General features: G+C 42.4%; 1 protein-coding gene across 1 annotated transcript in view; it reads right to left on the bottom strand.

Annotated features, from left to right (window-relative positions):
• Positions 1-478: 478 nt before the first annotated feature.
• Positions 479-22,867, bottom strand: part of LOC130312207 (gap junction gamma-1 protein-like) — a 37,170-nt gene continuing 14,781 nt past the window's right edge. Inside the window, exon 2 of the mRNA XM_056552561.1 lies at positions 479-2,138. Coding sequence (XP_056408536.1) covers positions 889-2,118 — 1,230 coding nt within the window. The 5' untranslated portion in view covers positions 2,119-2,138 and the 3' untranslated portion in view covers positions 479-888. The remainder of the gene's footprint in view (positions 2,139-22,867) is intronic.

Genomic DNA, 22,867 nt, shown 5'->3' with positions numbered 1-22,867 from the left:
TATCTAAGCTCCCATTGTAGTCAGGAGGTTAGATACAAATAATGCAGCCATGCTCCCCTTCCTTTATGTATAATGTTACATTGTGTCCCCAGAGTGATGCACTGTATATCCCAGGACAACTCCTCTTGTCACTGCCTCTACCAGGAGAACTTATTCAGAGCTGTACTTCACAGGAAGGGTAAGACTATCATGTGTAATACTGTGTGCTGTACCACTGTATCTCATCCTAGTGTTTGTGATACTGACTGTTGCACCACTGTATCTAACAACCTTGTAGTATCTCAGCCCTCATATGTGAGAGTTAGGGAAGCACACGTGGCCATCATTTAATGGTGTCTTAGATTGTTACCTCTGTGGACCCCTGTTGGTGGTGCTGTAGTGGGGTCTGGGCATGTGCTTGGTGCCCATTACAGTTTCTGTTACTTCTGTGTAATGTTGAATGTCTCGGTTTGGTAACATAAGGTCCTCCATGTTTTGGTAATTTTTTTTTTATATATAAAACCAGAAAAAAATTGTACAAATCAAAGTTACAATTAGAAACATAAAAACAATAATTTGAACATTTCCCAGTCTGTACCCCAATAATGTGCAAACTTTTTGGCCACCACCGAGCCGAGTCCATGGAATAAGCGAACGGCTTCGTCCCCTGAGGATCTATAACCCTGCCCCTGAGGGATCTGTGACCCACCCCTTGGGAGTAAGTCCCGTCTCCTGTGATTATTCAACAGTCCTATTTTATGGTTAGAAACATAGATATGTAAGAACGTGGATTAGAAAAAAATCTCTTGGGTTGTGTGCAGCTTTGGCAGTGATCAGAAGAACTCCGTATCCCTGGCTGTATCCACAATTAAATCTTTGGCAGTGATCAGAGGAGCACCGTATCCCCGGCTATATCCATACTGAGTTCTTGCCATCTTTGCTGCTGGTGCTCTCTCTATCTGAGCCAGCCTTTGGCCTTGCTCCTTGCTTCTCGTGAGCGGTATTGACTCGATTCTGCTCCACCACTGTCCCCCCGGATGCTGGACTGCTGGTCCGAGATGTTGGCCCATTGGTCTGAGAGTTGTAGGTTTGGAAGGCGATGTCCAGCTGCTCCTGTGCCACCCTCAGATGTTTCTGTAAGGAGCTAAGGTCCGAGGGCAGGTTCTCATCGGGACTCTGATGCTCCTGCACCACATTGGCCAAGTTCTGCTCATGCGCAATGGCGCTGTTGGGGACTTTGGTGGACTTGTCAGATTTGACCACCATATTATATTCTGGGGGACATGTTATGTTCTTTGGGTAGGAGTAGTTGTAGGGTGGTTGTCTGGCGGTGTTAGTCCTCCTACTGCGGATGGCATCTCTTATGGTGCCAATGCCCAGGTGGAACATCTCGCAGATATTGAGCACCAGGCAGAGGCAGCTGACAACATACATGATGAGAAGGAAGATGGTCTTTTCTGTTGGTCTGGAGACAAAACAGTCCACTGTGTGCGGACATGGCGAAGTGCTGCACTGGAAGTAGGGGAGGACCCGGAAGCCATATAAGAAGTACTGTCCGACCAAGAAAGCAACTTCAAAGACAGCCCTGGAGAGCAGCTGGAAGATGTAGATCTTCATCAGGCCCTCCTCCTTAATGCGTCTTCGGCCATCATGCTTCTTGCTCTCCTTTTCTTTTGTCTCCACCTTCTCTGGTTCACCTGGGGCCTCGTAGATCATGGGCTCCTCTTCTTCATCATCTGGATCTTCTACTTTCTCACCCGTCCTCCATCTTGAGAAGGATTTCTTCTTCTTTCGGAGGATGTGTTTCTTTCTGTCTTCCTCGGACACGCGGGCGATGCGGTGAATGGCGTAGCCCAGATACATGACAGACGGAGCGGAGATCATGATGATCTGGAAGACCCAAAAGCGAACGTGCGAGAGCGGAGCGAAGGAGTCATAGCAGACATTATCGCAGCCCGGCTGCTTGGTGTTACACGTGAATTTACTCTGCTCATCTGAGTAGATGGATTCTCCGCCCACCGCGGTCAGGACGATCCGGAAGACAATGAGGACAGTCAGCCATACCTTCCCCACGAAGGTGGAGTGATTGTGGATTTCTTCTAGGAGACGGGTTAAGAAGCTCCAGCTCATATTGGGCATAAGGGCTGTTCATTTATTACCTGGAGAAGACACAACAAGCACAATGAGATAAGCGCCATAACATCATACATCATCATCGTCAATATCATCATAATCATCAATACCAATTTTTCCATTCTCTGAGGTATAAAACCCCAAATATCTCCATCCCGGATCCTCCGTTGTCCTGAGCTGCAGTGTGATGTATTCCATAGGGACCCCAGATGAGGAGCGCACTGCAGCCAGACATCGGAGGAGAAGAGAAGTTTGAGGGACTTGCTTTTGCCCATGTGAAATGGGGGTCAATTACTTCTCTTTTATATCATCAATCAGGCTCCTACAACTGAACTATCTAGAGAAATGGGGGCACAAACTTATGATAGAGAATCTACGGGGGGGGGGCACAAACTTATGATAGAGAATCTACAGGGGGGCACCAACTTATGATAGAGAATCTACAGGGGGGCACCAAGTTATCCTTGAGAATCTACAGGTGGGCACAAACTTATGATAGAGAATCTACAGGGGGGCACCAACTTATCCTTAAGAATATACGGGGGGGCACAAACTTATGATAGAGAATCTACAGGGGGGCACAAACTTATCCTGGAGAATCTACAGGTGGGCACAAACTTATGATAGAGAATCTACAGGTGGGCACAAACTTATCCTTAAGAATATACGGGGGGGCACAAACTTATGATAGAGAATCTATGGGGGGGGCCACAAACTTATCCTGGAGAATCTACAGGGGGGCACAAACTTATCCTAAAGAATCTACAGGGGGGTACAAACATCCTAAAGAAGGGGGGGGGCTCTTTGCTGCTCATTGTCTCCACCTTATATCATCTCTTCAGCTGTAAACTGAGGTACAACTTCTGGGCAATGTCTGGTGCCAGCACTACAAGTACCACAGTGTAAGGCATCCTGCAGCCTGAGACATAATGTAGCAGCAGAATAGTGAGTGCAGCCCTGGAGGATAAGACATGATGTAACAGCAGAAGAGTGAGCGCAGTTATTGAGGATAACACATGTAACAGCAGAATAGTGAGTGCAGCTCTGGCGGAAAGACGATGTAACAGCAGAATAGTGAGTGCAGCTCTGAAGGATAAGACATGATGTAACAGCAGAATATTGAGTGCAGCTCTGGAGGATAAGACAATGTAACAGCAGAATAGTGAGTGCAGCCATGGAGGATAATGCATGATGTTACAGCAGAATAGGAAGTGCAGCTCTGAAGGTGACTGGAGGATAGGACATGATGTAACAGCAGAATGGTGAGTGCAGCCATGGATGATAAGGCATGATGTAACAACAGAATAGTAAGCGCAGCTCTGGAGGATAAGACATGATGTAACAGCAGAATAGTGAGTGCAGCTCTGGAGGATAAGACAATATAACAGAATGGTGAGTGCAGCTCTGGAGGATAAGACATGATGTAACAGCAGAATGGTGAGTGCAGCCATGGAGGATAAGACAATATAACAGAATAGTGAGTGCAGCTCTGAAGGTGACTGGAGGAAAGGACATAATGTAACAGCAGAAAAGTAAGTGCAGCTCTGGAGGATAAGACATGATGTAACAGCAGAATAGTGAGTGCAGCTCTGGAGGATAAGACATGATGTAACAGCAGAATAGTGAGTGCAGCTCTGGAGGATAAGACATGATGTAACACTAGTACAGCCTAGAGATAATAAGATGTGACTGTCATTTACTCCCACAATGCCCTGCTGTATGAAGTTTGGCTTTGGCAGAGTTGCGGTTTGATTAGTGACCCCGGGCTCTGGATTCTCCCTGTATCCTTCCCACACGTCTCCTCTCATCTTTGGGTTTTCTCCAAATTATATTGTCAGGAATGTGGAGGTGGTGAATCCGCTAATCCTCATATAAGGAAATCATCTCCCAAACCAGTAGTAACCCCTTCACTGCTGTCCCCCTGCCCGTATACCTGCAGTTGAGCCGGTGCATCATATATTTGGGAACTCCCCACCTCCCACAATCACAGGTTGTATTGTTTAGTGATTTCAAATTTGGTGTTTTTCTCTTTCAGGATTGAGCGGAGTGTTAGTGTAAAATGTGGTATAGTGTATAGCTTAGGGAACCTGTGCTGTATATTGTACCGTCATGTATATAATGTGTGCAGGAATGTTAGTGTAGCATGTGGTATAGTGTATAGATTAGGGAACCAGTGCTGTATATTGTACCGTCATGTATATAATGTGTGCAGGAATGTTAGTGTAGCATGTGGTATAGTGTATAGCTTAGGGAACCTGTGCTGTGTATTGTACCGTCATGTATATAATGTGTGCAGGAATGTTTGTGTATCATGTGGTATAGTGTATAGATTAGGGAACCAGTGCTGTATATTGTACCGTCATGTATATAATGTGTGCAGGAATGTTAGTGTAGCATGTGGTATAGTGTATAGCTTAGGGAACCTGTGCTGTGTATTGTTCCATCATGTGTATATAATGTGTGCAGGAATGTTAGTGCAGCATGTGGTATAGCGTATAGCTTAGGGAACCAGTGCTGTATATTGTACCGTCATGTGTATATAATGTATGCAGGAATGTTAGTGCAGCATGTGGTATAGAGTATAACTTAGTGAACCCGTGCTGTATATTGTACTGTCATGTATATAATGTGTGCAGGAATCTTAGTGTAGGATGTGGTATAGTGTATAGCTTAGGGAACCAGTGCTATATATTGTACCGTTATGTGTATATAATGTGTGCAGGAATGTTAATGCAGCATGTGATATAGTGTATAGCTTAGGGAACCTGTGCTGTGTATTGTTCCGTCATGTGTATATAATGTGTGCAGGAATGTTAGTGCAGCATGTGGTATAGTGTATAACTTAGTGAACCTGTGCTGTGTATTGTACAGTCATGTACATAATGTGTGCAGGAATGTTAGTGTAGCATGTGGTATAGTGTATAGCTTAGGGAACCTGTGCTGTATATTGTACTGTCATGTATATAATGTGTGCAGGAATGTTAGTGTAGCATGTGGTATAGTGTATAACTTAGTGAACCTGTGCTGTGTATTGTACAGTCATGTACATAATGTGTGCAGGAATGTTAGTGTAGCATGTGGTATAGTGTATAACTTAGTGAACCTGTGCTGTGTATTGTATAGTCATGTACATAATGTGTGCAGGAATGTTAGTGCAGCATGTGGTATAGTGTATAGCTTAGGGAACCTGTGCTGTGTATTGTACAGTCATGTGTACATAATGTGTGCAGGAATGTTAATGCAGCATGTGGTATAGTGTATAGCTTAGGGAACCTGTGCTGTGTATTGTACAGTCATGTGTACATAATGTGTGCAGGAATGTTAATGCAGCATGTGGTATAGTGTATAACTTAGTGAACCTGTGCTGTGTATTGTACCGTCATGTACATAATGTGTGCAGGAATGTTAGTGTAGCATGTGGTATAGTGTATAGCTTAGGGAACCTGTGCTGTATATTGTACCGTCATGTGTACATAATGTGTGCAGGAATGTTAATGCAGCATGTGGTATAGTGTATAGCTTAGGGAACCTGTGCTGTGTATTGTTCCGTTATGTGTATATAATGTGTGCAGGAATGTTAGTGTAGCACAGTATTTTTCAACCAGTGTGCCTTCAACTACAACTCTCAACATGCATAGACAGCCTTTGGCTGTCCAGGAATGCTGGCAGTTGTAGTTTTGCAACATCTGGAGGCACCCTGGTTGGGAAACACTGGTGTAGCATGTGGTACAGTGTATAACTTAGGGAACCTGTGCTGTATATTGTACCATGATGTATATAGTGTGTGCAGGAATGTTAGTGCAGCATGTGGTATAGTGTATAGCTTAGGGAACCTGTACTAATGTTGTACCATCATGTATATAATGTGTGTAGGAATCTTAGTGCAGCATGTGGGTGTATACCTTAGGCAACCTGTGCTATGTATTGTACTGTCATGTATATAATGTGTGCAGGAATGTTAGTGCAGCATGTGATTGTAATTTATTGTATGACATGTAATGACGACTGATCACCCAAGCTCTTTCAATAAACTTTATGGAGCAGTGATTTAATGTAGAGCAGAGGTGTGATATGGGGCAGTGATATGTAGAACAGAGGTGTGATATGGGGCAGTGAAATAATATAATGTAGAGCAGAGGTGTGATATGGGGCAGTGATACAATGTAGAGCAGAGGTGTGATATTGGGCAGTGATATAATGTAGAGCAGAGGTGTGATATGGGGCAGTGATATAATGTAGAGAAGAGGAGTGATATGGAGCAGTGATATAATGTAGAGCAGAGGTGTGATATGGGGCAGTGATATAATGTAGAGAAGAGGAGTGATATGGAGCAGTGATATAATGTAGAGCAGAGGTGTGATATTGGGCAGTGATATAATGTAGAGCAGAGGTGTGATATGGAGCAGTGATATAATGTAGAGAAGAGGTGTGATATGGGGCAGTGATTTAATGTAGAGCAGAGGTGTGATATGGGGCAGTGATATAATGTAGAGCAGAGGTGTGATATGGGGCAGTGATTTAATGTAGAGCAGAGGTGTGATATGGGGCAGTGATATAATGTAGAGCAGAGGTGTGACATGGGGCAGTGATATAATGTAGAGCAGAGGTGTGATATGGGGCAGTGATATAATGTAGAGCAATGGTGTGATATGGGGCAGTGATATAATGTAGAGCAGAGGTGTGATATGGGGCAGTGATATAATGTAGAGCAATGGTGTGATATGGGGCAGTGATATAATGTAGAACAGAGGTGTGATATGGGGCAGTGATATAATGTAGAACAGAGGTGTGATATGGGGCAGTGATATGAGGAACAGAGGTGTGATATGGGGCAGTGATATAATATAATGTAGAGCAGAGGTGTGATATGGGGCAGTGATATAATGTAGATCAGAGGTTTGATATGGAACAGTGATATAATATGGGGCAGTGATATAATGTAGAGCAGAGGTGTGATATGGGGCAGTGATATAATGTAGAACAGAGGTGTGATATGGGGCAGTGATATAATGTAGAGCAGAGGTGTGATATGGAGCAGTGATATAATGTAGAGAAGAGGTGTGATATGGGGCAGTGATATAATATAGGGCAGTGATATAATGTAGAGCAGAGGTGTGATATGGGGCAGTTATATAGTATAGGGCAGTGATATAATGTAGAGCAGAGGTGTGATATGGGGCAGTTATATAATGTAGAACAGAGGTGTGATATGGGGCAGTGATATAATGTAGAGCAGAGGTGTGATATGGAGCAGTGATATAATGTAGAGAAGAGGTGTGATATGGGGCAGTGATATAATATAGGGCAGTGATATAATGTAGAGCAGAGGTGTGAGATGTGGCAGTTATATAATATAGGGCAGTGATATAATGTAGAGCAGAGGTATGATATGGGGCAGTGATATAATGTAGAACAGAGGTGTGATATGGGGCAGTGATATAATGTAGAACAGAGGTGTGATATGGGGCAGTGATATGAGGAACAGAGGTGTGATATGGGGCAGTGATATAATATAATGTAGAGCAGAGGTGTGATATGGGGCAGTGATATAATGTAGAGCAGAGGTGTGATATGGGGCAGTGATATAATGTAGAGCAGAGGTGTGATATGGAGCAGTAAAATAATGTAGAGCAGAGGTGTGATATGGGGCAGTGATATAATGTAGAGCAGAGGTGTGATATGGGGCAGTGATATAATGTAGAGCAGAGGTGTGATATGGGGCAGTGATATAATGTAGATCAGAGGTTTGATATGGAACAGTGATATAATGTAGATCAGAGGTGTGATATGGGGCAGTGATATAATGTAGAACAGAGGTGTGATATGGGGCAGTGATATAATGTAGAGCAGAGGTGTGATATGGAGCAGTGATATAATGTAGAGAAGAGGTGTGATATGGGGCAGTGATATAATATAGGACAGTGATATAATGTAGAGCAGAGGTGTGATATGGGGCAGTTATATAATATAGGGCAGTAATATAATGTAGAGCAGAGGTGTGATATGGGGCAGTGATATAATGTAGAGCAGAGGTGTGATATGGGGCAGTGATATAATGTAGAGCAGAGGTGTGATACGGGGCAGTGATATAATGTAGAGAACAGGTGTGATATGGGGCAGTGATATAATGTAGGTCAGAGGTGTGATATGGGCCAGTGATATAATGTAGAGCAGTGGTGTGATATGGGGCAGTGATATAATGTAGAGAAGAGGTGTGATATGGAGCAGTGATATAATGTAGAGCAGAGGTGTGATATGGGCCAGTGATATAATGTAGAGAAGAGGTGTGATACGGGGCAGTGATATGTAGAGCAGAGATGTGATATGGAGCAGTGATATAATGTAGAGCAGAGGTGTGATATGGGCCAGTGATATAATGTAGAGAAGAGGTGTGATACGGGGCAGTGATATGTAGAGCAGAGGTGTGATATGGGGCAGTGATATAATGTAGAGCAGTGGTGTGATATGGGACAGTGATATAATGTAGAGCAGTGGTGTGATATGGGGCAGTGATATAATGTAGAGCAGAGAAGTGATATGGGGCAGTGATATAATGTAGAGCAGAGAAGTGATATGGGGCAGTGATATAATGTAGAACAGAGGTGTGATATGGGGCAGTGATATAATATAATGTAGAGCAGAGGTGTGATATGGGGCAGTGATATAATGTAGAGCAGAGGTGTGATATGGGGCAGTGATATAATGTAGAGCAGTGGTGTGATATGGGGCAGTGATATAATGTAGAGCAGTGGTGTGATATGGGGCAGTGATATAATGTAGAGCAGTGGTGTGATATGGGGCAGTGATATAATGTAGAGCAGAGGTGTGATATGGGGCAGTGATATAATGTAGAGCAGTGGTGTGATATGGGGCAGTGATATAATGTAGAGAAGAAGTAGAAATAATAGATCAAGGGGAGCACCGTGCACCAGGATTCCAGATCCGCCCGGGTGCCAAGCTTCGGGAACCGACCAACTCCCAAATAATATTTAGAATCAAGTAGAAGCGGCATACCAGTATACCAATGAAAGCGTGAGTTTATTCACACATCTGTGCAGAAAGGCTTTTCTGCACAGATGTGTGAATAAACCCACGCTTTCATTGGTATACTGGTGTGCCGCTTCTACTTGATTCTACATAATGTAGAGAAGAGGTGTGATACGGGGCAGTGATATATAGAGCAGAGGTGTGATACGGTGCAGTGATATAATTTAGAGAAGATGAGTGATATGGAGCAGTAATATAATGTAGAGTAGTGGTGTGATATGGAGCAGTGATATAATGTAGAGCAGTGGTGTCATATGGAGCAGTGATATAATGTAGAGTAGTGGTGTGATATGGGGCAGTGATATAATGTAGAGCAGAGGTGTGATATGGAGCAGTGATATAATGTAGAGCAGTGGTGTCATATGGAGCAGTGATATAATGTAGAGCAGAGGTGTGATACTGGGCAGTGATATAATGTAGAGCAGAGGTGTGATATGGGGCAGTGATATAATGTAGAGCAGAGGTGTGATATGGGGCAGTGATATAATATAATGTAGAGCAGAGGTGTGATATGGGGCAGTGATATAATGTAGATCAGAGGTGTGATATGGGGCAGTGATATAATATAATGTAGAGCAGAGGTGTGATATGGGGCAGTGATATAATGTAGAACAGAGGTGTGATATGGGGCAGTGATATAATGTAGATCAGAGGTGTGGTATGGGGCAGTGATATAATATAATGTAGATCAGAGGTGTGATATGGAGCAGTGATATAATGTAGATCAGAGGTGTGGTATGGGGCAGTGATATAATGTAAAGCAGAGGTGTGATATGGGGCAGTGATATAATGTAGAGCAGTGGTGTCATATGGAGCAGTGATATAATGTAGAGCAGAGGTGTGATACTGGGCAGTGATATAATGTAGAGCAGAGGTGTGATATGGGGCAGTGATATAATGTAGAGCAGAGGTGTGATATGGGGCAGTGATATAATATAATGTAGAGCAGAGGTGTGATATGGGGCAGTGATATAATGTAGATCAGAGGTGTGATATGGGGCAGTGATATAATATAATGTAGAGCAGAGGTGTGATATGGGGCAGTGATATAATGTAGAACAGAGGTGTGATATGGGGCAGTGATATAATGTAGATCAGAGGTGTGGTATGGGGCAGTGATATAATATAATGTAGATCAGAGGTGTGATATGGAGCAGTGATATAATGTAGATCAGAGGTGTCATATGGGGCAGTGATATAATGTAAAGCAGAGGTGTGATATGGGGCAGTGATATAATGTAGAGCAGTGGTGTCATATGGAGTAGTGATATAATGTAGATCAGAGGTGTGATATGGGGCAGTGATATAATATAATGTAGAGCAGAGGTGTGATATGGGGCAGTGATATGTAGAGCAGAGGTGTGATATGGGGCAGTGATATAATGTAGAGCAGTGGTGTCATATGGAGCAGTGATATAATGTAGATCAGAGGTGTGATATGGGGCAGTGATATAATATAATGTAGAGCAGAGGTGTGATATGGGGCAGTGATATAATGTAGAGCAGAGGTGTGATATGGGGCAGTGATATAATGTAGAGCAGAGGTGCCATATGGAGCAGTGATATAATGAAGATCAGAGGTGTGATACTGGGCAGTGATATAATGTAGAGCAGAGGTGTGATATGGGGCAGTGATATAATGTAGAACAGAGGTGTGATACGAGGCAGTGATATGTACAGCAGAGGTGTGATATGGAGCAGTGATATAATGTAGAGAAGAGGTGTGATATGGGGCAGTGATATAATGTAGAACAGAGGTGTGATATGGAACAGTGATATAATGTAGAGAAGAGGTGTGATATGGGGCAGTGATATAATGTAGAACAGAGGTGTGATATGGGGCAGTGATATAATGTAGAGCAGAGGTGTGATATGGAGCAGTGATATAATGTAGATCAGAGGTGTGATATGGAGCAGTGATATAATGTAGATCAGAGGTGTGGTATGGGGCAGTGATATGTAGAGCAGAGGTGTGATATGGGGCAGTGATATAATGTAGAGCAGTGGTGTCATATGGAGCAGTGATATAATGTAGATCAGAGGTGTGATATGGGGCAGTGATATAATATAATGTAGAGCAGAGGTGTGATATGGGGCAGTGATATAATGTAGAGCAGTGGTGTCATATGGAGCAGTGATATAATGAAGATCAGAGGTGTGATACTGGGCAGTGATATAATGTAGAGCAGAGGTGTGATATGGGGCAGTGATATAATGTAGAGCAGAGGTGTGATATGGGCAGTGATATAATGTAGAACAGAGGTGTGATACGAGGCAGTGATATGTACAGCAGAGGTGTGATATGGAGCAGTGATATAATGTAGAGCAGAGGTGTGATACGGGACAGTGATATAATGTAGAGAAGAGGAGTGATATGGGGCAGTGATATAATGTAGAGCAGAGGTGTGATATGGGGCAGTGATATAATGTAGAGAAGAGGAGTGATATGGGGCAGTGATATAATGTAGAGCAGAGGTGTGATAAGGGGCAGTGATATAATGTAGAGCAATGGTGTGATATGGGGCAGTGATATAATGTAGAGCAGAGGTGTGATATGGAACAGTGATATAATGTAGAGCAGAGGTGTGATATGGAACTGTGATATAATGTAGAGCAGAGGTGTGATATGGAACAGTGATATAATGTAGAGCAGAGGTGTGATATGGAGCAGTAATATAATGTAGAGCAGAGGTGTGATATGGGGCAGTGATATATTGTAGAGAAGAGGAGTGATATGGAGCAGTGATATAATGTAGAGCAGAGGTGTGATATGGGGCAGTGATATAATGTGGAGCAGTGGTGTCATATGGAGCAGTGATATAATGTAGAACAGAGGTGTGATACGGGGCAGTGATATAATATAATGTAGAGCAGAGGTGTGATATTGGGAAGTCATATAATGTAGAACAGAGGTGTGATATGGGGCAGTAATATAATATAATGTAGAGCAGAGGTGTGATATGGAGCAGTGATATAATGTAGATCAGAGGTGTGATATGGAGCAGTGATATAATGTAGAACAGAGGTTTGATACGGGGCAGTGATATAATGTAATGTAGATCAGAGGTGTGATATGGGGCAGTGATATAATATAATGTAGATCAGAGGTGTGATATGGGGCAGTGATATAATGTAGAGCAGAGGTGTGATATGGGGCAGTGATTTAATGTGGAGCAGAGGTGGAATATGGGGCAGTGATATAATGTAGAGCAGAGGTGTTATATGGAGCAGTGATATAATGTGGAGCAGAGGTGTGCTACGGGTCAGTGATATAATGTAGAGCAGAGATGTGATATGGGGCAGTGATATAATGTAGAGCAGAGGTGTGATATGGAGCAGTGATATAATGTAGAGCAGAGGTGTGATATGGAGCAGTGATATAATGTAGAGCAGAGATGTGATATGGGGCAGTGATATAATGTAGAGCAGAGGTGTGATATGGGGCAGTGATATAATGTAGAGCAGAGGTGTGATATGGAGCAGTGATATAATGTAGAGCAGAGGTGTGATATGGAGCAGTGATATAATGTAGAGCAGAGGTGTGATATGGAGCAGTGATATAATGTAGAGCAGTGGTGTCATATGGAGCAGTGATATAATGTAGATCAGAGGTGTGATATGGAGCAGTGATATAATGTAGATCAGAGGTGTGATATGGAGCAGTGATATAATGTAGAGCAGAGATGTGATATGGGGCAGTGATATAATGTAGAGAAGAGGTGTGATATGGGGCAGTGATATAATGTAGATCAGAGGTGTGATATGGAACAGTGATATAATGTAGAGCAGAGGTGTGATATGGGGCAGTGATAGAATGTAGAGAAGAGGTGTGATATGGGGCAGTGATATAATGTAGAACAGAGGTGTGATATGGAGCAGTGATATAATGTAGATCAGAGGTGTGGTATGGGGCAGTGATATAATGTAAAGCAGAGGTGTGATATGGAGCAGTGATATAATGTAGAGCAGAGGTGTGATATGGGGCAGTGATAGAATGTAGAGAAGAGGTGTGATATGGGGCAGTGATATAATGTAGAGCAGAGGTGTGATATGGAGCAGTGATATAATGTAGAGCAGAGGTGTGATATGGAGCAGTGATATAATGTAGATCAGAGGTGTGATATGGAGCAGTGATATAATGTAGATCAGAGGTGTGGTATGGGGCAGTGATATAATGTAAAGCAGAGGTGTGATATGGGGCAGTGATATAATATAATGTAGAGCAGAGGTGTGATATGGGGCAGTGATATAATGTAGAGCAGTGGTATCATATGGAGCAGTGATATAATGAAGATCAGAGGTGTGATACTGGGCAGTGATATAATGTAGAGCAGAGGTGTGATATGGGGCAGTGATATAATATAATGTAGAGCAGAGGTGTGATATGGGGCAGTGATATAATGTAGAGCAGTGGTATCATATGGAGCAGTGATATAATGAAGATCAGAGGTGTGATACTGGGCAGTGATATAATGTAGAGCAGAGGTGTGATATGGGGCAGTGATATAATGTAGAGCAGAGGTGTGATATGGGCAGTGATATAATGTAGAACAGAGGTGTGATACGAGGCAGTGATATGTACAGCAGAGGTGTGATATGGAGCAGTGATATAATGTAGAGCAGAGGTGTGATACGGGACAGTGATATAATGTAGAGAAGAGGAGTGATATGGGGCAGTGATATAATGTAGAGCAGAGGTGTGATATGGGGCAGTGATATAATGTAGAGAAGAGGAGTGATATGGGGCAGTGATATAATGTAGAGCAGAGGTGTGATAAGGGGCAGTGATATAATGTAGAGCAATGGTGTGATATGGGGCAGTGATATAATGTAGAGCAGAGGTGTGATATGGAACAGTGATATAATGTAGAGCAGAGGTGTGATATGGAGCAGTAATATAATGTAGAGCAGAGGTGTGATATGGGGCAGTGATATAATGTAGAGAAGAGGTGTGATATGGAACAGTGATATAATGTAGAGCAGAGGTGTGATATGGAACTGTGATATAATGTAGAGCAGAGGTGTGATATGGAACAGTGATATAATGTAGAGCAGAGGTGTGATATGGAGCAGTAATATAATGTAGAGCAGAGGTGTGATATGGGGCAGTGATATAATGTAGAGAAGAGGAGTGATATGGAGCAGTGATATAATGTAGAGCAGAGGTGTCATATGGAGCAGTGATATAATGTAGAACAGAGGTGTGATACGGGGCAGTGATATAATATAATGTAGAGCAGAGGTGTGATATTGGGCAGTCATATAATGTAGAACAGAGGTGTGATATGGGGCAGTAATATAATATAATGTAGAGCAGAGGTGTGATATGGAGCAGTGATATAATGTAGATCAGAGGTGTGATATGGAGCAGTGATATAATGTAGAACAGAGGTTTGATACGGGGCAGTGATATAATGTAATGTAGATCAGAGGTGTGATATGGGGCAGTGATATAATATAATGTAGATCAGAGGTGTGATATGGGGCAGTGATATAATGTAGAGCAGAGGTGTGATATGGGGCAGTGATTTAATGTGGAGCAGAGGTGGAATATGGGGCAGTGATATAATGTAGAGCAGAGGTGTTATATGGAGCAGTGATATAATGTGGAGCAGAGGTGTGCTACGGGTCAGTGATATAATGTAGAGCAGAGATGTGATATGGGGCAGAGATATAATGTAGAGCAGAGGTGTGATATGGAGCAGTGATATAATGTAGAGCAGAGGTGTGATATGGAGCAGTGATATAATGTAGAGCAGAGATGTGATATGGGGCAGTGATATAATGTAGAGCAGAGGTGTGATATGGAGCAGTGATATAATGTGGAGCAGAGGTGTGCTACGGGTCAGTGATATAATGTAGAGCAGAGGTGTGATATGGAGCAGTGATATAATGTAGAGCAGAGGTGTGATATGGAGCAGTGATATAATGTAGAGCAGTGGTGTCATATGGAGCAGTGATATAATGTAGATCAGAGGTGTGATATGGAGCAGTGATATAATGTAGATCAGAGGTGTGATATGGAGCAGTGATATAATGTAGAGCAGAGATGTGATATGGGGCAGTGATATAATGTAGAGAAGAGGTGTGATATGGGGCAGTGATATAATGTAGATCAGAGGTGTGATATGGAACAGTGATATAATGTAGAGCAGAGGTGTGATATGGGGCAGTGATAGAATGTAGAGAAGAGGTGTGATATGGGGCAGTGATATAATGTAGAGCAGTGGTGTGATATGGGGCAGTGATATAATGTAGAGCAATGGTGTGATATGGGGCAGTGATATATTGTAGAGAAGAGGTGTGATATGTGGCAGTGATATAATGTAGGTCAGAGGTGTGATATGGAGCAGTGATATAATGTAGAGCAGAGGTGTGATATGGGCCAGTGATATAATGTAGAGAAGAGGTGTGATACGGGGCAGTGATATGTAGAGCAGAGGTGTGATATGGGCCAGTGATATAATGTAGAACAGAGGTGTGATATGGGGCAGTGATATAATGTAGAGCAGAGGTGTGATATGGGGCAGTGATATAATGTAGAACAGAGGTGTGATATGGAACAGTGATATAATGTAGAGCAGAGGTGTGATATGGGGCAGTGATATAATGTAGAGCAGAGGTGTGATATGGGGCAGTGATATAATGTAGAGCAGAGGTGTGATATGGAGCAGTAAAATAATGTAGAACAGAGGTGTGATATGGGGCAGTGATATAATGTAGAGCAGTGGTGTGATATTGGGCAGTGATATAATGTAGAGCAGTGGTGTGATATGGGGCAGTGATATAATGTAGAGAAGAGGTGTGATACGGGGCAGTGATATAATGTAAAGCAGAGGTGTGATATGGGGCAGTGATATAATGTAGAGCAGAGGTGTGATACGGGGCAGTGATATGTAGAGCAGAGGTGTGAAATGGGGCAGTGATATAATGTAGAGCAGTGGTGTCATATGGAGCAGTGATATAATGTAGATCAGAGGTGTGATATGGGGCAGTGATATAATGTAGATCAGAGATGTGATATGGGGCAGTGATATAATATAATGTAGAGCAGAGGTGTGATATGGGGCAGTGATATAATGTAGAGCAGTGGTGTCATATGGAGCAGTGATATAATGAAGATCAGAGGTGTGATACAGGGCAGTGATATAATGTAGAGCAGAGGTGTCATATGGAGCAGTGATATAATGAAGATCAGAGGTGTGATACTGGGCAGTGATATAATGTAGAGCAGAGGTGTGATATGGGGCAGTGATATAATGTAGAGCAGAGGTGTGATATGGGGCAGTGATTTAATGTAGAGCAGAGGTGTGATATGGGGCAGTGATATAATGTAGAGCAGAGGTGTGATATGGAGCATTGATATAATGTAGAGCAGAGGTGTGATATGGAGCAGTGATATAATGTAGAGAAGAGGTGTGATATGGGGCAGTGATATAATGTAGAGCAGAGGTGTGATATGGGGCAGTGATATAATGTAGAGCAGTGATGTGATATGGGGCAGTGATATAATGTAGAGCAATGGTGTGATATGGAGCAGTGATATAATGTAGATCAGAGGTGTGATACTGGGCAGTGATATAATGTAGAACAGAGGTGTGATATGGAGCAGTGATATAATGTAGAGCAGAGGTGTGATATGGAACAGTGATATAATGTAGAGCAGAGGTGTGATATGGAGCAGTAATATAATGTAGAGCAATGGTGTGATATGGGGCAGTGATATAATGTAGAGCAGAGGTGTGATATGGAACAGTGATATAATGTAGAGCAGTGGTGTCATATGGAGCAATGATATAATGTCGAGCAGTGGTGTCATATGGAGCAGTGATATAATGTAGAACAGAGGTGTGATACGGGGAAGTGATATAATATAATGTAGAGCAGAGGTGTGATATGGGGCAGTCATATAATGTAGAACAGAGGTGTGATATGGGGCACTAATATAATATAATGTTGAGCAGAGGTGTGATATGGGGCACTAATATAATATAATGTAGAGCAGAGGTGTGATATGGAGCAGTGATATCATATAATGTAGAGCAGAGGTGTGATATGGGGCAGTGATATAATATAATGTAGAGCAGAGGTGTGATATGGCGCAGTGATATAATGTAGATCAGTGGTGTGATATGGAGCAGTGATATAATGTAGAGCAGTGGTGTCATATGGAGCAGTGATATAATGTAGATCAGAGGTGTGATATGGAGCAGTGATATAATGTAGAGCAGAGATGTGATATGGGGCAGTGATATAATGTAGAGAAGAGGTGTGATATGGGGCAGTGATATAATGTAGATCAGAGGTGTGATATGGAACAGTGATATAATGTAGAGCAGAGGTGTGATATGGGGCAGTGATAGAATGTAGAGAAGAGGTGTGATATGGGGCAGTGATATAATGTAGAGCAGTGGTGTGATATGGGGCAGTGATATAATGTAGAGCAATGGTGTGATATGGGGCAGTGATATATTGTAGAGAAGAGGTGTGATATGTGGCAGTGATATAATGTAGGTCAGAGGTGTGATATGGAGCAGTGATATAATGTAGAGCAGAGGTGTGATATGGGCCAGTGATATAATGTAGAGAAGAGGTGTGATACGGGGCAGTGATATGTAGAGCAGAGGTGTGATATGGGCCAGTGATATAATGTAGAACAGAGGTGTGATATGGGGCAGTGATATAATGTAGAGCAGAGGTGTGATATGGGGCAGTGATATAATGTAGAACAGAGGTGTGATATGGAACAGTGATATAATGTAGAGCAGAGGTGTGATATGGGGCAGTGATATAATGTAGAGCAGAGGTGTGATATGGGGCAGTGATATAATGTAGAGCAGAGGTGTGATATGGAGCAGTAAAATAATGTAGAACAGAGGTGTGATATGGGGCAGTGATATAATGTAGAGCAGTGGTGTGATATTGGGCAGTGATATAATGTAGAGCAGTGGTGTGATATGGGGCAGTGATATAATGTAGAGAAGAGGTGTGATACGGGGCAGTGATATAATGTAAAGCAGAGGTGTGATATGGGGCAGTGATATAATGTAGAGCAGAGGTGTGATACGGGGCAGTGATATGTAGAGCAGAGGTGTGAAATGGGGCAGTGATATAATGTAGAGCAGTGGTGTCATATGGAGCAGTGATATAATGTAGATCAGAGGTGTGATATGGGGCAGTGATATAATGTAGATCAGAGATGTGATATGGGGCAGTGATATAATATAATGTAGAGCAGAGGTGTGATATGGGGCAGTGATATAATGTAGAGCAGTGGTGTCATATGGAGCAGTGATATAATGAAGATCAGAGGTGTGATACAGGGCAGTGATATAATGTAGAGCAGAGGTGTCATATGGAGCAGTGATATAATGAAGATCAGAGGTGTGATACTGGGCAGTGATATAATGTAGAGCAGAGGTGTGATATGGGGCAGTGATATAATGTAGAGCAGAGGTGTGATATGGGGCAGTGATTTAATGTAGAGCAGAGGTGTGATATGGGGCAGTGATATAATGTAGAGCAGAGGTGTGATATGGAGCATTGATATAATGTAGAGCAGAGGTGTGATATGGAGCAGTGATATAATGTAGAGAAGAGGTGTGATATGGGGCAGTGATATAATGTAGAGCAGAGGTGTGATATGGGGCAGTGATATAATGTAGAGCAGTGATGTGATATGGGGCAGTGATATAATGTAGAGCAATGGTGTGATATGGAGCAGTGATATAATGTAGATCAGAGGTGTGATACTGGGCAGTGATATAATGTAGAACAGAGGTGTGATATGGAGCAGTGATATAATGTAGAGCAGAGGTGTGATATGGAACAGTGATATAATGTAGAGCAGAGGTGTGATATGGAGCAGTAATATAATGTAGAGCAATGGTGTGATATGGGGCAGTGATATAATGTAGAGCAGAGGTGTGATATGGAACAGTGATATAATGTAGAGCAGTGGTGTCATATGGAGCAATGATATAATGTCGAGCAGTGGTGTCATATGGAGCAGTGATATAATGTAGAACAGAGGTGTGATACGGGGAAGTGATATAATATAATGTAGAGCAGAGGTGTGATATGGGGCAGTCATATAATGTAGAACAGAGGTGTGATATGGGGCACTAATATAATATAATGTTGAGCAGAGGTGTGATATGGGGCACTAATATAATATAATGTAGAGCAGAGGTGTGATATGGAGCAGTGATATCATATAATGTAGAGCAGAGGTGTGATATGGGGCAGTGATATAATATAATGTAGAGCAGAGGTGTGATATGGCGCAGTGATATAATGTAGATCAGTGGTGTGATATGGAGCAGTGATATAATGTAGAGCAGTGGTGTCATATGGAGCAGTGATATAATGTAGATCAGAGGTGTGATATAGGGCAGTGATATAATGTAGATCAGAGGTGTGATACGGGGCAGTGATATAATATAATGTAGAGCAGAGGTGTGATATGGGGCAGTCATATAATGTAGAACAGAGGTGTGATATGGGGCAGTAATATAATATAATGTAGAGCAGAGGTGTGATATGGAGCAGTGATATAATATAATGTAGAGCAGAGGTGTGATATGGAGCAGTGATATAATGTAGAGCAGTGGTGTCATATGGAGCAGTGATATAATGTAGAGCAGAGGTGTGGTATGGAGCAGTGATATAATATAAGGTAGAGCAGAGGTGTGATATGGAGCAGTGATATAATGTAGAGCAGTGGTGTTATATGGAGCAGTGATATAATGTAGAGCAGAGGTGTGATATGGAGCAGTGATATAATATAATGTAGAGCAGAGGTGTCATATGGAGCAGTGATATAATGTAGAGCAGTGGTGTCATATGGAGCAGTGATATAATGTAGAGTAGAGGTGTGATATGGGGCAGTGATATGTAGAGCAGAGGTGTGATATGGGGCAGTGATATAATGTAGAACAGAGATGTGATATGGGGCAGTGATATAATGTAGAGCAGAGGTGTGATATGGGGCAGTGATATAATGTAGAACAGAGGTGTGATATGGGGCAGTGATATAATGTAGAGCAGAGGTGTGATATGGAACAGTGATATAATGTAGAGCAGAGGTGTGATATGGGGCAGTGATATAATGTAGAGCAGAGGTGTGATATGGGGCAGTGATATAATGTAGAACAGAGGTGTGATATGGGGCAGTGATATAATGTAGAGCAGAGGTGTGATATGGAACAGTGATATAATGTAGAGCAGAGGTGTGATATGGGGCAGTGATATAATGTAGAACAGAGGTGTGATATGGGGCAGTGATATAATGTAGAACAGAGGTGCGATATGGGGCAGTGATATAATATAATATAGAGCAGAGGTGTGATATGGAGCAGTGATATAATATAATGTAGAACAGAGGTGTGATATGGGGCAGTGATATAATATAATGTAGAGCAGAGATGTGATATGGAGCAGTGATATAATATAATGTAGAGCAGAGGTGTGATATGGGGCAGTGATATAATGTAGAACAGAGGTGTGATATGGGGCAGTGATATAAAGTAGAGTAGAGGTGTGATATGGGGCAGTGATATAATGTAGAACAGAGGTGTGATATGGGGCAGTGATATAATGTAGAGCAGTGGTGTGATATGGAGCAGTGATATAATATGGGGCAGTGATATAATATGGGGCAGTGATATAATGTAGAGCAGAGATGTGATATGGGGCAGTGATATAATATAATGTAGAGCAGAGGTGTGATATGGGGCAGTGATATGATGTAGAGCAGTGATGTGATATGGGGCAGTGATATAATGTAGAGCAGAGGTGTGATATGGGGCAGTGATATAATATAATGTAGAGCAGAGGTGTGATATGGGGCAGTGATATGATGTAGAGCAGTGATGTGATATGGGGCAGTGATATAATGTAGAGCAGAGGTGTGATATGGGGCAGTGATATAATGTAGAACAGAGGTGTGATATGGAACAGTGATATAATGTAGAGCAGAGGTGTGATATGGGGCAGTGATATAATGTAGAGCAGCGGTGTGATATGGGGCAGTGATATAATGTAGAGCAGTGGTGTGATATGGGGCAGTGATATAATGTAGAGAAGAGGTGTGATACGGGGCAGTGATATAATGTAAAGCAGAGGTGTGATATGGGGCAGTGATATAATGTAGAGCAGAGGTGTGATACGGGGCAGTGATATGTAGAGCAGAGGTGTGAAATGGGGCAGTGATATAATGTAGAGCAGTGGTGTCATATGGAGCAGTGATATAATGTAGATCAGAGGTGTGATATGGGGCAGTGATATAATGTAGATCAGAGATGTGATATGGGGCAGTGATATAATATAATGTAGAGCAGAGGTGTGATATGGGGCAGTGATATAATGTAGAGCAGTGGTGTCATATGGAGCAGTGATATAATGAAGATCAGAGGTGTGATACAGGGCAGTGATATAATGTAGAGCAGAGGTGTCATATGGAGCAGTGATATAATGAAGATCAGAGGTGTGATACTGGGCAATGATATAATGTAGAGCAGAGGTGTGATATGGGGCAGTGATATAATGTAGAGCAGAGGTGTGATATGGAGCATTGATATAATGTAGAGCAGAGGTGTGATATGGAGCAGTGATATAATGTAGAGAAGAGGTGTGATATGGGGCAGTGATATAATGTAGAGCAGAGGTGTGATATGGGGCAGTGATATAATGTAGAGCAGTGATGTGATATGGGGCAGTGATATAATGTAGAGCAATGGTGTGATATGGAGCAGTGATATAATGTAGATCAGAGGTGTGATACTGGGCAGTGATATAATGTAGAACAGAGGTGTGATATGGAGCAGTGATATAATGTAGAGCAGAGGTGTGATACTGGGCAGTGATATAATGTAGAGCAGAGGTGTGATATGGGGCAGTGATATAATGTAGAGCAGAGGTGTGATATGGGGCAGTGATATAATGTAGAGCAGTGGTGTCATATGGAGCAGTGATATAATGAAGATCAGAGGTGTGATATGGGGCAGTGATATAATGTAGAGCAGAGGTGTCATATGGAGCAGTGATATAATGAAGATCAGAGGTGTGATACTGGGCAGTGATATAATGTAGAGCAGAGGTGTGATATGGGGCAGTGATATAATGTAGATCAGAGGTGTGATATGGAACAGTGATATAATGTAGAGCAGAGATGTGATATGGGGCAGTGATATAATGTAGAACAGAGGTGTGATACGAGGCAGTGATATGTAGAGCAGAGGTGTGATGTGGGGCAGTGATATAATGTAGAGCAGAGGTGTGATACTGGGCAGTGATATAATGTAGAGCAATGGTGTGATATGGAGCAGTGATATAATGTAGAGCAGAGGTGTGATACTGGGCAGTGATATAATGTAGAACAGAGGTGTGATATGGGGCAGTGATATAATGTAGAGCAGAGGTGTGATATGGGGCAGTGATATATTGTAGAGAAGAGGAGTGATATGGGGCAGTGATATAATGTAGAGCAGAGGTGTGATATGGGGCAGTGATATAATGTAGAGCAGAGGTGTGATATGGAACAGTGATATAATGTAGAGCAGAGGTGTGATATGGAGCAGTAATATAATGTAGAGCAATGGTGTGATATGGGGCAGTGATATAATGTAGAGCAGAGGTGTGATATGGAACAGTGATATAATGTAGAGCAGTGGTGTCATATGGAGCAATGATATAATGTCGAGCAGTG

Source organism: Hyla sarda, unplaced genomic scaffold, assembly GCF_029499605.1.
Source record: "Hyla sarda isolate aHylSar1 unplaced genomic scaffold, aHylSar1.hap1 scaffold_1707, whole genome shotgun sequence".
NCBI lineage: Eukaryota > Metazoa > Chordata > Amphibia > Anura > Hylidae > Hyla > Hyla sarda.
The sequence above is the reverse complement of the archived record's forward strand: the minus strand, read 5'-3'. Positions and strand labels throughout refer to the sequence as shown.